At 38.2% G+C, this 13,055-nt stretch overlaps 1 protein-coding gene across 1 annotated transcript; it reads right to left on the reverse strand.

Moving 5' to 3' along the window:
- Positions 1 to 6: 6 nt before the first annotated feature.
- On the reverse strand, positions 7 to 2,304 carry SLC66A1L (solute carrier family 66 member 1 like). Its single transcript, XM_029938755.1, has 4 exons — positions 2,277 to 2,304; positions 1,931 to 2,062; positions 1,193 to 1,286; positions 7 to 95 (listed from the first exon to the last, which is right to left on the reverse strand). Exons 1-4 carry the CDS (start codon positions 2,302 to 2,304, stop codon positions 68 to 70), a joined length of 282 nt encoding a protein of 93 aa, XP_029794615.1. The 3' UTR covers positions 7 to 67.
- Positions 2,305 to 13,055: the final 10,751 nt, after the last annotated feature.

The raw sequence follows: 13,055 nt of genomic DNA on the forward strand, positions 1-13,055 counted from the left end.
CTGTGGTTCAGGTTGTGCAGATTGTTGTGGTAATCCTCAAATCAGTTTTCTAGGTGTGCAGGATGGTTTAGTGTTGATCTAGGTGCATTTCATGCCTGCAAGACACAAAAGGAACTTCCAGGCTGTTCTGCCATCTTGGCCCCTCCTCAGGATATCCACATATTTTATAAATCATTCTATGCCACAACTATTCACCGAACACCTGCTGGGTGCCTGGGACTCAACATTGAGCAGAGAGATCCTTTTCTCCTGAAGGTTATTATTCAAATGACACCATTTACACTGTGAATTGGTCAGATAAGTTCCTGACATCACTAACATTGATTCAGAAATCTAATGACCTTGGTCCAGTTCATGACTGCCTCAGTTTTCTCATCTGTGCAATTGAGGTCACTATGAGGAATAAAGACAGAAAAGAGCATGTATAAAAGGGACACGTGTCCCCATGCCTTCCTCACAACAGTGCCCAGAGCCGACTGTGTAGACTTGTGCGCTGTCCTCACCCTTCTCACAGTTTTAGCCACCAGGGGGCAGTAGGAAATGTGTCTCATTAGTTCCAAGGGGAGACACGGGGCCACTTTCACTGATACAGAGCTAAAACCGAATTTCACCTTTGTGCTGGTTCTAAGTAAACAAATGGAGAAGCACACTGATTAAACAAATGGTAAACAGCAGAATTCAAAATAATGATAGTTATTCAATAAATACATGCTGAGGGCCTCGAAGATAAAAATAGTACCTCCCCTGTGGAGTGGTGTGAAGATTAAATGAGCCGCAACAGTACTGACAAATCAGTACACATTGGAACCATTTGCAGTTATTATTTGGGGGAGGAAGTGTTTTTAGAGTATCCAGGAGAGAAAAAGCGGTACTGCTTATTACCTACAGAAATCTCTAAGAATATTTGACTCGTCTTACCAATATCTCCCTCATCTAGGGGAACCAAAATTTTCTGAGTTATCATTTCTGTTCACTTTTCACACAGACCAACTGAAATAAAAAGTAATAACATGGAATCTAAATGTGCCACAACCAAAAATTCTCCAAGGACTCATTGGGATGAGTAAGAGAAACATTATGTCTTATCAAAGTATGCCTTACCTCATTGAAAATAACTCTAAGATGTTCCATTGGTTTTTAAATGAGAAAATGTCAATTACAAATGGAAGTATTACAATGAATGATTACCAACCTTACATTTTTCTTCTGATTCTTTAACTTGTAATACATGAATTGTGGGAGCACGCTGATATCCATATTCATGTGAAAATCTGGAGCAGTAAATAAGGATGGGCATCTATGAATATAAAATCCAGAGCCACCATTATCCACCATTATAATGTGGTGTAGGATGACAAAGTCATTTCCATATTTAAATACATTAACACAAAATTTTAAAGCTTACAAATCTTCCACTTTAATTTTTTTTTTCCATTTGAATGCTGTCACAGAGATGTTTGCCTGTGGCCACTGACTGTATTTTTAATGATTACTCTCATTGTGGAGTATCTGTCAGCATCTGTGGATCATTCTTCGGCCTTCATATAGAAAAGAATAAGATATCCCCTAACGGCAACATATCATGTTCAGCTACCTTGAGGCAAGAAAATATTAAAGCCGGATGAAGACAAGAAATTAAAACTGGATATGGATTTAAAAAAAGAAAGAATATCTGAAAACAGACTAGCCTCTTTTTCACTCTACATAAGTTGCAATATTAAGGGAGTTGCTGGGTAAAATGCAGGCTATTCATGCAATATTTAAGGCATGTTCATACTAAAAATGTAATCATTGTTTATTTGAAAATCACATTTAACTGGGTATCCTGAATTTTTATTTGCTATATCTGTCAACCCTGCACATGAAGTCCTCCATGTACATATAACACAGAACCTTCCCTCTTTTGGAGATAAATCATGAGAAAGGTTTATCTCAATAGGCAGTTGGTTAGTCAGGTAGCAACCTATGAATTTTGCCAGGTCCCCACCTATCCAGCATATCTGAAAGCCCAGAGAAAGTGTTTCATCCACTTTTCCATTTTCTGTAGGCCATGCAGAGATGGCTGCAAAGTGACAGTTGACAAACAGAGGAGAAAACTTAATGAGCCAACTTAGTACCAGTTACAAACAAAACTGATGGTATACAGCAATGAACCATGTCATTCACTCCTGGTCAAGGCTCTACAACTGTTCCCTAACTTATCTTTTTTATGACAAGCAGCAAATACATTTAAGTTCTAAAGTAAACCCAGGGGCAATGCTAAAAAATTAACCTACCTCTTCTCTCTGCCTTTTCTTTGACCATTTGTAGGGAAAGTCATATGCATGTCTTACGTACATGCTGTGTTTTCGTGGCCTCAAAATGGGGGAATATATTAAGTTAGGTAATTAGTGAGGCTAGACATGTCACTACAACATAAATAAGACCACAGCTTCAAAATTTCTATCAGTGGTTAGATTTTATGCCAGCGCCTTTTTTACAAAATAAGATCACTTTTAAACAAATTGTCCATGTGTGCTAGTATAGATAGGGAAATTAATGTGAAGATGTATTTGACTCTTATGTGAAATGGTAAAAAGAAGGAAAAAAAAAAAGCTTGGGCTCTGAGATCCAAAAGACATAAAACCATGACTTGTCCCCTGGGGGCAACCAGACAGTTACTTAACCTCTCAGAACCTCAGTTTTTGTGTCTATAAGTCAAGTTAAATGATGACAGTCACAAGCTAGTGGTAGAACTGGGCATCACCCTCAGTGTCGTGGCTGCCAGCGAACCTTCCAGTAGGACAGAAACTACCTACCTAAGAGTTAACGTTCCCAGCACACGGATCTGAGCCCATGAACCTCAATGCTGAGTTGTTCCACCAGTGAGGGCTGGTGCATGGGATATGAATCCGTTTTCAAAATGCACCGCCTTATGGTTTAGATTCTGATGCATCTGATGATTGACTGTATTCTGTACTTTTCTACAATATTTTCTAAACAGATGACTTAGCTAGACATGTATATCTAGACATTTTACAGCTTCCCTAGAAGCAGCTCTCACTTGTAGAGATTACAGTTGGTGACTGACTTCTAATTATAAATAAGATGGGCAGTCTGCAGAACTATACTTCTCAGACTCTTCTGAAAAGTACTCCCTTGTCCACCAGAAAGAATAGCATAATGCACTATCTGACCAAAGATGATTCAAATGTTGCTCTCCATCAAAGAACATATTCAAAAGGAATTCAGAATAGAATAGTGAAGAGATAAAGTACATATGCTTTATTGTCATTTATTTTTAATATATAAAAAAGGTTGGTACATTGTAGTCAAGAAAAAGGCAGTCAGGGCAATATATCAACAGCTTTGCTGTCATATTTCAAGATGTTTTAGAATGATGTTTCTCTAGAGCATTCAAAATATATAACTCAAATAGAACATTTGTTCAATAGCAGGCCCAATAGAAACATTGGAGTAATGATACAGTATTTAAGTATTTAAAAAATATGTAAGAATATTATGAAATAAGAGTACTAGCTTATGAACTTGAAATCCAAGATTCTTAACTCATAGTAGAGTAGCAAATGAGAAACAGACAATGGAAACCAGTCCTATAAAGGCACTTCAGTGTTCCAGGGAACTGAACACACAGACCTATAGGAGATGTCAAATCAGTTATACCTCATTCATACAACTCTTCCTATTCTCTGCTGAAGAGATGCTGGCAGCAAGCAAGTGCACTTGAAATTCCACTATTAAAGCACAGGTGGTTGATGGTGCTATCTTCTGAGAAAGTACAATTTTAATTTCAGAATGAAGTCTTGCCTCCACAGAACTTGCAGCCTAGTTGGGAAGGTAGACAAGAGCTAGACAGAATGCTACGGGAGCCCTCAGTGTGAGGACTTTGCCTGCTCCGGGCCCAGGGTGAGAGAGGTATGCAGCCGGGGTGATATGGTGCTTCAAAAAGGCTCTGCACATTTTGCTTTCAATTCACACAACTTTAACAAGTTGAGTATAACTGCAGAAATATTATCTAAGCTTCTGCTATGTGCAAAATTCTGCTAAGCCCAGTGAGTGATATAGATATAAAGAATCTACATAAATTGAATTATAAATTAAATTTAATGAAGAATAGGCAACAGTTAAGCCTGTTAAAGAGACACAAATAAAATAACATGGGAGTGAGGAACAGCGATCATAGTTCAGATTTACGAGAAGAGGGAGCAATCTAGAGAAAGGTCTCCGTAAATCTGCATATGGGTCACCTTCAGTCGTTGGCTGAGCATTAGTCCAAAGTTAGGGCAAAGTTCTTTGAAGCCAGGCAGAGAATAACTACTGGGGAAAGCAACACTACTGGAGCTCACCCAGGAATAGAAGACATTTGAGTTCTTTTGAGGCAAGGCAGGGAGACTTTGTTAAATATGAGGAACATTCAGTAGAGATCCCAGAAGGCCATACCTTGTAAGTAGAAGTAACTTGCCTTATAGAAGGTCTCAAATTTAAAAGATGACCATACCAAGTTTTGGTGAGGATATGGAGTAACTGATTCTCATGCATAGCTGATGGGAGTATGAGGTATTTCAAGCACTTAGGAAGAGGGTCGGCTGTACTTTGGCTGTTTTTTTTTTAAATAAAATTAAATACACATTTACCTCATGACCCAGAAATTCCACTGGCAGATATTTGCCCAAGACTAATGAAAACATGCCCACACAAAGAGCTGTACAAAAATATTTATAGGAGCTTTTATTCATAATTTCAAAAATTTGGAAACAACCCAAATGTCTGTCAATGGATGATTGGATAAAAATTTGTGGGTTAGTTGTACAATGGAATCTACTCAGTATTAAAAAAGAATGAGTTACTGATACACTAAAAAAGAGGCAAATCTCAAAAATATACTGCACAAAAAATGCTGGCCCCAAAAGAGTAAAGACACAGTTTTTGCAAGAGGTTCTAAAATAGGGATACTAATCTATGGTGTGAGAAAACAGGCTAGAAGTCACTGGCTGGCATGCCAAGTGGTGATGTGACTGGAAAGGGGCACAAGGGGAACTTTTTAGGTGATGGAAATATTCTGTATCTTGATTGAGGTGGTAATTATATGGCTGTGTTCCATAAACAGTCATGGACATATCCACTTAAATTGAGTGCATTTTATTGCATGGATATTATAAAAGATTTTTTATTTGAGGTGAAATTCACATTATTAATTTTATATTAACTATCTTATTTTTTGCCCTTTAAAATACTTTTATTGGGGTGGCTGAGTCAGTTGAGCATCTGACTTTGGCTCAGGTCATGATCTCCCAGTTCGTGGGTTCAGGCCCCACGTCGGGCTCTGTGCTGACACCTCAGAGCCTGGAGCCTGCTTCAGATTCTGTGTCTCCTTCTCTCTATGACTCTCCCTCGTTCATGCTCTGTCTCTCTCTGTCTCTCAATAATAAATAAATGTAAAAAAAATTTTTTAAACCTTGCAGTGGCAGGGAACTAAGTTAAAATACTTTATTTTTTATTAAATTTTTTAAATTCCTGTATAGTTAACATACAGTGTTATATTAGTTTCAGGTATACAATATAGTGATTCAGCAATTCTATACATCATTACTCAGTGCCTATCATAAGTGAAATCTTAATCACCTCCACCTGTTTCCCCCATCCTTCCATCCTCCACCTCCCCTCTGGTATGCTTGATTTTATGTATCAATTATTTTAGTGTGTAAAGCCCAGTGGCTTCTAGCACATTCACAGTGTTAGGCAACCGCCACCTCCATCTAGTTCCAAAACGTTGTCATCACTCCAGAAGAAATCTTCATGCCTGTTAAATGGTTACTCCACGTTGTTCCCTCACCCTGGCCCCTGGCAACCCCCAGTCTGCTTTCCGTCTCTATGGATTTACCTGTGCTGGGTATTTCATAGCAATGAAATCATACAATATGTTACCTTTTGCACATGGCTTCGTTCACTTAGCATATGTTCTCAAGGTTCATCTGGGCTGTAGAGTGTATCGGTACTTCAGTCCTTTATACAGCTGATTAGTATTCCATTGGACGCATATACCACAACTGGTTTATCCATTCATCTGCTGATGGATATTTCGGTTGTTTCCACCTTTGGGCTATTGTAAATAGTGCTACTACGAACATGCAAATGTTTGAACATATGGTTTCAATTATTTGAGGTTTATAAAGAAGTTGGGATTTCTGGGCTATGTGGTAATTCCATTTTTAACTTTTTGAGGAAATGACAAGCTGTTTTCCAAAGCAAGTTGGATCATTTTACATTGCCACCCACAATGTGTAAGGGTTCCAATTTTTCTGTATCCTCTCTAATACTTATTTTCCTTTATAACCATCTTAGTAGGTGTGAAATGGCATCTCATTATGGTTTTTAACTGTAGTTCTCTAACAACTAATTATATCAAGAGGCTTTTCATATGCTTGTTTTCATATCTATATCTGCTTTGGAGAAATGTCTACTCAAGTCCCTTACCATTTTTTAATTGGATCATTGGTCTTTTTGTTATTGAGTTAGAAGGATGATTCTTCTTCTTCTTCTTCTTTTAGTTTCTTTATTTTAGAGAGAGAGAGAGAGAGAGAGAGAGAGAGAGAGAGAGAGAACGTACTAGTGGGGGAGGGGCAGAAAGTGAGGGAGACATGGACTCCGAAATAGGCTCCAGGCTCTGAGCTATCAGCACAGGGCCTGACATGGGGCTCAAACTCACAAACTGTGAGATCATGAATTGAGCTGAAGTCGGATGCTTAACCGACTGAGCCACCCAGGCACCCCTTGAGTTGGAAGGATTCTTAATATCTTCTGGATACTAGACCCTTACCAGATAGTATATGATTTACAAGTAATTTCTCTCATTCTATGAGTTATCTTTTTACTTTTTTTTTACAGTGTCCCTTGATGGACAAAGTTTTTAATTTTGATAAAATCCAATTTATCTATTTTTGGCTTTGTTGCTCATGTTTTTGGTGTCATATCTACCAATCCGTTGCCAAAGCAAAGGTCATAAAGATATAACTTTATGCTTACTTACAAGTGTTTTACAGTTTTTGCTCTTACACATAGTTTATGGATTCATTTTTAGTTAATTTTTATATATGGGTGAGGTAAGGGTCCAACTTCATTTTTTGCTTGTGGATATCCAGCTTTCCCAGAACCATTTGTTGAAAAGACTGCTCTTTCCCCATTAAATGACCTTGGCACCCTTGTCAAAAATCACTTGCCCATAAATGTATCCGTTTACTTATGGCTTCTCAATTCTATTCCATTAATTACATGTCTGTCCTTAGTCCAGTACCACACTGTTTTGATTACTGTGGCTTTGTTGAAATTTTGAAATTAGGAAATATGAGTACTCTAACTTTATCCTTCTTTTTCAATATTGTCTTGGCTATTCAAGGCCCCTTGCAAGTCCAGAGGAATTTGAATATCATCTTTTCCATTTGCATAAAAGGCTGTTGGGATTTCAATAGGTATTTCATTGACTGTGTAGATTTCTTTGGGTAGTATGATATCTGAACAATATCAAGTCTTCCAGTCTGTGAAAGTGGATGTTTTCCCATCTATTCAGGTCTTCTTAAGTACACTTAACAGTGGTTCATAGTGCTCAGTGTACAAGTCTTTCATATCCTTGGTTAAATTTATCCCTAGGGGCTTTATTCTGTAGATGTTTTATAAATGCAATTGTTTTCTTAATTTCCTTTTTGGATAGTACATTGCTGGTGTCTAAGAAACAAGACCGATTTTTGTGTATTAATCCTGTCCCCTGCAACTTTGCTGAATTCATTTAGTAGCTCTACTGGGTTTTTGTTGTTGTTATATTTTGTTTTGTTTTTTGGCCCTTTGGGATTATCTGTATATAGTACTGTGTCATCTGTGGATAGAGATAGTTTTACTTCTTCTTTTCCAATTTGGATATTTTTTATTCATTTGTTTCCTCGAATTGCACTGGCTAGAGCCTCCAGTATGGCAACAAATACTAGTGGTGAAAGGAGGCACCACTGGATCGTTCCTCATTTTAGGGAGAAAGCTTGTAATCTTTCACCATTGAGTGAAATGTTAGCTGTGACTTGATGTTAGCTGTGGGTTTCCCATAAATGCCCTTTATCATGTTGAGGAAGTTCCTTCAATTTCTAGTTTTCTGAGTATTTTTATCATGAAAACGTGTTGGAGTTTGTCAAACATGTTTTCTGTGTCAATTGAGATGGTGTGCTTTCTCTTTTATTCTACTAATGTGATGTGTTACATTGATTGATTTTCTTATGTTGACCCAGTCTTGTGTTCTTGACATAAATCCCACTTGGTCGTGGTGCAAAATTCTTTTAATGTATTCTTGGATTCAGTTTACTAAAGTTGTATTGGTGATTCTTACACCGTTATTCAGAAGAGCTATCACCTGCAGTTTTCTTGTGTGGTCTTTATCTGATCTTGGTTTCAGAGTAAGGTGTATTGGTCTCATAGAATGAATTTGGAAGTGCTCTCTCCTCTTCAATTTTTTTGAAATGTTTGAGTAATATTGGTGTTAATTCTTCTTTTTCTTAATTTTATTTTTTGGGAGAGAGCACACAACATACAAGAGGGGGAGAGGGGCAGAGGGACAGATAGAATCTCAAACAGGCTCCCCACTCAGCAGAGTCTGATGTGAGGCTCAGTCTCATGGCCATGAGATCATGATTTGAGCCAAAATCAAAAATAGGACATTTAACCAACTGAGCCACCCAGGCACCCCAATGTTAATTTTTAAAATGTTTGGGAGAATTTACCAGTGAAGCCATCTGGCCCTAGACTTCTTTGTTGGGAGGTTTGATTAGTGGGTCAATCTCTTGTTATAAATTTGTTCAGATTTTAATTTTTCCTGAGTCAGGTTTGGATATTTATGTGTTTCTAGGAATTCATCCATCTCATCTAGGCTATTTAATTTTTTGGCCTACAATTGTTTATAGTATTTTCTTTTAATCCATTTTATTTTCTGTAAAGCTGGTGATAGCAACTTCCCTTCATTTCTGATTTTAGTTATTTGTATCCTTTTTTCTCAGTAAATCTAGGTAAAGTTTTGTCAATTTTATTGATCTTTCCAAAGAACCAACTTTGGGTTCATTGCTTCCCTCTATTTTTCTTCTCTAATACAATACATCTTTTTTTTTAATGGTATAAAGGGCATTAACGACAAAGAAATCAATTTTAATTAAGAACTCTTGGGAGGGTTTCTTTGAAGGGTTAGAATAGAATTTGGCATTAAATTCCTAAAAAGCAAACTTATTTCACAGCTCTCTCTCAAATTGACAAAAAGGCCTGGAAACAATTTTCCCCTTTTGAGAACTGATGGTTTAGGGAAGGTGATGCATTTGGCAGACCTTCTGTGTTTATTTGACATCTTATTTAGTGGCTTTTTGGGTAGTGGTTAGCTTTTAAAATGCTAATATAAAGGAAAAAAAATCATACGTGCAGCTTATCTTACCATTTACTGCTTCTTTCAACTACCTGATCCTCAACAGCATGGATCATGATTGTTATTTTGAAATCTGAAATGATACAGAGGCCTGTCTTATCATCAAAGTGCTACATGTTTAGATCCTGAAGGATGTGTTTTGGAAATGAGTATGATCAAAAGAAGTGGTATTCAAAAAAAAAAAAACAAACAAACAAAAACAAAAGCCAGAGAGAGAGAGAGAGAGAGAGAGCACTTAAAAGGTAAAGACTATCCATGTTCCAACAATGAAATGAGGCTGGGAAGAACAATTCATGCGTAAGTATGTTGGAAATTTCTCTTGGAATTTAGAGTTTGAAACTTTTTCTTTGTGGCTACTTCTTTTAACATACACATTAAAGCAAAGAAGAATATAGACCAAGTAGAAAAAACAATTTTTTAAAAAAGGCTTACACCCTATTTCATCATTATGTTTCTCATTAAATTTACTCTCCCACATACAAAATGCAGCAATAAGCCATAAATCACCTTAGAGATGCTACCAACAGCCTGGGTGGCTCAGTCAGTTGAGTATCCAACTTCAGCTCAGGTCATGATCTCATTTGTGAATTTGAGCCCCGTGTCAGGCTCTGAGCTGTCAGCTGTGCTGTGCTGACAGCTCAGAGCCTGGAGCCTGCTTCAGATTCTCTCTGTCTCCCTCTCTGCCTCTCTCTCTCCCTCTCTTTCTCTCAAAAATAAACATTAAAAAATTTAAAAAAAATTAGATCCTATCTATAAAATTCCATAGGATTTCATTTGAGGCTAATTATCAACAGCTTTGTTTTCTTTTGAGATCACATTTAGCTTTGAGATACATATACACTCCACTATCCATTTTCTGCTCACTAATCTTCTATCACAAAAAAAGAACTATTCGCAAATGAGAGCCTTTGGTTAAATTATTTGCAAACTATTCTGATTTGTTTCCTACAAAGGTATAAAAGGAGAAAGCTCACATACCTCACATAGTCACACATCACTCTCAGTCTGTCACAGCCAGTAAATGTTAGTCAGATGTGACAAATACTGCCCAATATGCCATTAGTAGGCTCTTACTAATACTTCAAATGTGTGGCTCTAGTATCATTCTCTTGTGCTTAGAAATAAATACAAGATAGAAATTACACATCAAAGAATATACCTGTATTTAGGTCATTCTAGCGTTTTATTGACCAACACTCAGCTATAAACTAGGCAGCTGTCAGGTAGGATGGCCCAATAGATTTTATTGTTGTTATTGATACTTTATGTAATCTATAGTAAAAATCTGCTGGCAGTTAAAGTGTGAACAGATTTCTGTGAAGATCCTCACAACACTCCCTCCACAGTTGTGACACCAGTCTTTTCCCAGAGATTCTAAATAAATCCAATCTTGGCAGATTGCAATCATTACACGAATGATCAAAGCTATTCAAACATCTAAAAAGTAAATATTATACATTGAAAGTTCTGTACTTATCCTTTTGCCTGCTTGAAGAACATACTTTCACACTTTCCTCAGACCACATAAGAAACTGAACTAGTCTGTTGAATGAAAGATACCAATTAAGACACAATTAGAAGTTTCAGGTATGAGTCTCCAAAGGAAATATTTCACACTGTGTTCTTCATCCACGTTTCATCCATGCTGGCAATTTTTGGCAAATATTTTATAACACACTGTGCCCCTTTTTCTCTGTGTCTGAAATTAATACTAGGGTACAGATTTGAGAATTGGTGGTGTCAGACCCCAGTTGTCCAAACTGCCAAGCAAACAGTGATCACTGCCAGACAATGCAGGGCTGGCATGGTAACATTTCTCTTCCAGCAGTTAGTGATGCCAGGTCTAGACCCACAGACTAGCACAGAGGACTCACCCAGACAGATTCCATTCTTTTCTCATGTTGATGGGCCTTGGTACGTGCCTCATGACCACCACACCAGGTTCTGAGCTAGTGATTTTGGTTCTTGAAAGGGATTATAAAGACACAACAGGTGCCTGAGAGATCTGTCAGCTGGCATTTTGCTGCAGGGCCTTCTCTAAAGGCAGATAAGTGCGGGGCACCTGGGTGGCTCAGTTGGTTGAGCATCTGACTTCGGCTCCAGTTATGATCTCACAGTTGGTGGGTGCAAGCCCCTAGACGGGCTCTGTGCTTACAGCTCAGAGCCTGGATCCTTTTTCGGATTCTGTGTCTCTCTCTCTTTCTACCCCTCCCCTACTCATGCTCTGACTCTGTCTCTCAAAAAATAAATAAACATTAAAAAAAAGTCAGACAAGTGGGATGGCTTCCGTGGAGCCCACCTTGAGTAGAAGAGGTGCTTGGGGACCAGGATCTGAAGCAAAATTCTTTCCCCACCCAAACAACCTAGAAACAGGCACTGGTAGCACCAGAAATCCCAGGCCATATCACCAAGATATACGGTCCAGCTGTCAGCCTCATCCTTCTTGAATCTCTTCTACCAGCTTCCATTTCTTATCTATCTCCTAAGATCTGTTTTGAGGGCAAATTGCTGGAGAGCTGTGGTCAAATGCAGCCTGTAGCAGGATAATTTGGGGGGCTTTAATTGTAAAATTTTTAAAAAGTTGTTGCCAACATTTAAACCAAAGAGATTTAGGGATGCCTGGATGGCTTAGTTAGTTGAGCATGTGACTTCCACTCAGGTAGTGGTCACACAGTTTGTGAGTTCAAGCTCTGCGTCAGACCTGCGCTGAAACCTGGAGCCTGATTTGGATTCTGTGTCTCCCTCTCTTTCTGCCCCTCCCCCACTCTCACTCTGTCTCTCTCTCTCTCTCAAAAACAAATAAACGTTAGAAAAAAAATTTTTTTTAAAAGAACAGAAAAAAAACCTAAAGAGATTTCACATAACAGTAGAGAATTTGGGCTTCTTTTGGAAATGAGCTTTCGTCATGACAGCGTGGACTGAGCTGAAAAACAGCTTCATCTTCGAAAACAGGACAAGCATCCTATGTACCTGTTGACATTTGAGTTCATAACTCTGACTCTCCACTTCCCTGAAACCTTTAAAACATGTTCACAGACTCTACAGCGTGAATGCCGAGGGATCTGTAAGGAAGGTACTACTTTCTGAATGGGAGGGATGGTTTTGAGTGTGTCTTAGTGAAACTGCCCAATACGACTCTGTGGTCTTCTGTTCATCTTATTTAGTCATGTAAAAGAAAACTCTCTGAAGGCACCTGGGTGGCTTGGTGGGCTAAGCATCTGATACTTGGTTTCAGCTCAGATCATGATCTCATGGTTCGTGAGTTCGAACCTCACATTCCACATTGGGCTCTGTGTGACAGTGCAGAACCTGCTTGGGATTCATTCATTCTCTCTCTCTCTCTCTCTCTCTCTCTCTCTAAATAAATAAATAAAAAAGATTTTTAAAATCTCTCTGCTACCTTCTTGAATAGCATTTGTGAAATTTTTGCTCCTCACTTCATTAAAGCCACTTGTTAAATGATACCTTCCCTGCTCTAATTTCGCTCATTTCCCTAGACGCTTTAAGACTATTACCTTCGAGACAGTCGTGCTTGGTTGAATAAGCAACATCAGCATCACTTACTTGGGAGATTGTTCGATAGGCAGACTCTCAGGCTCCAGCTCAAACCTAC

This window comes from Suricata suricatta, chromosome 5 (genome assembly GCF_006229205.1).
Source record: "Suricata suricatta isolate VVHF042 chromosome 5, meerkat_22Aug2017_6uvM2_HiC, whole genome shotgun sequence".
NCBI lineage: Eukaryota > Metazoa > Chordata > Mammalia > Carnivora > Herpestidae > Suricata > Suricata suricatta.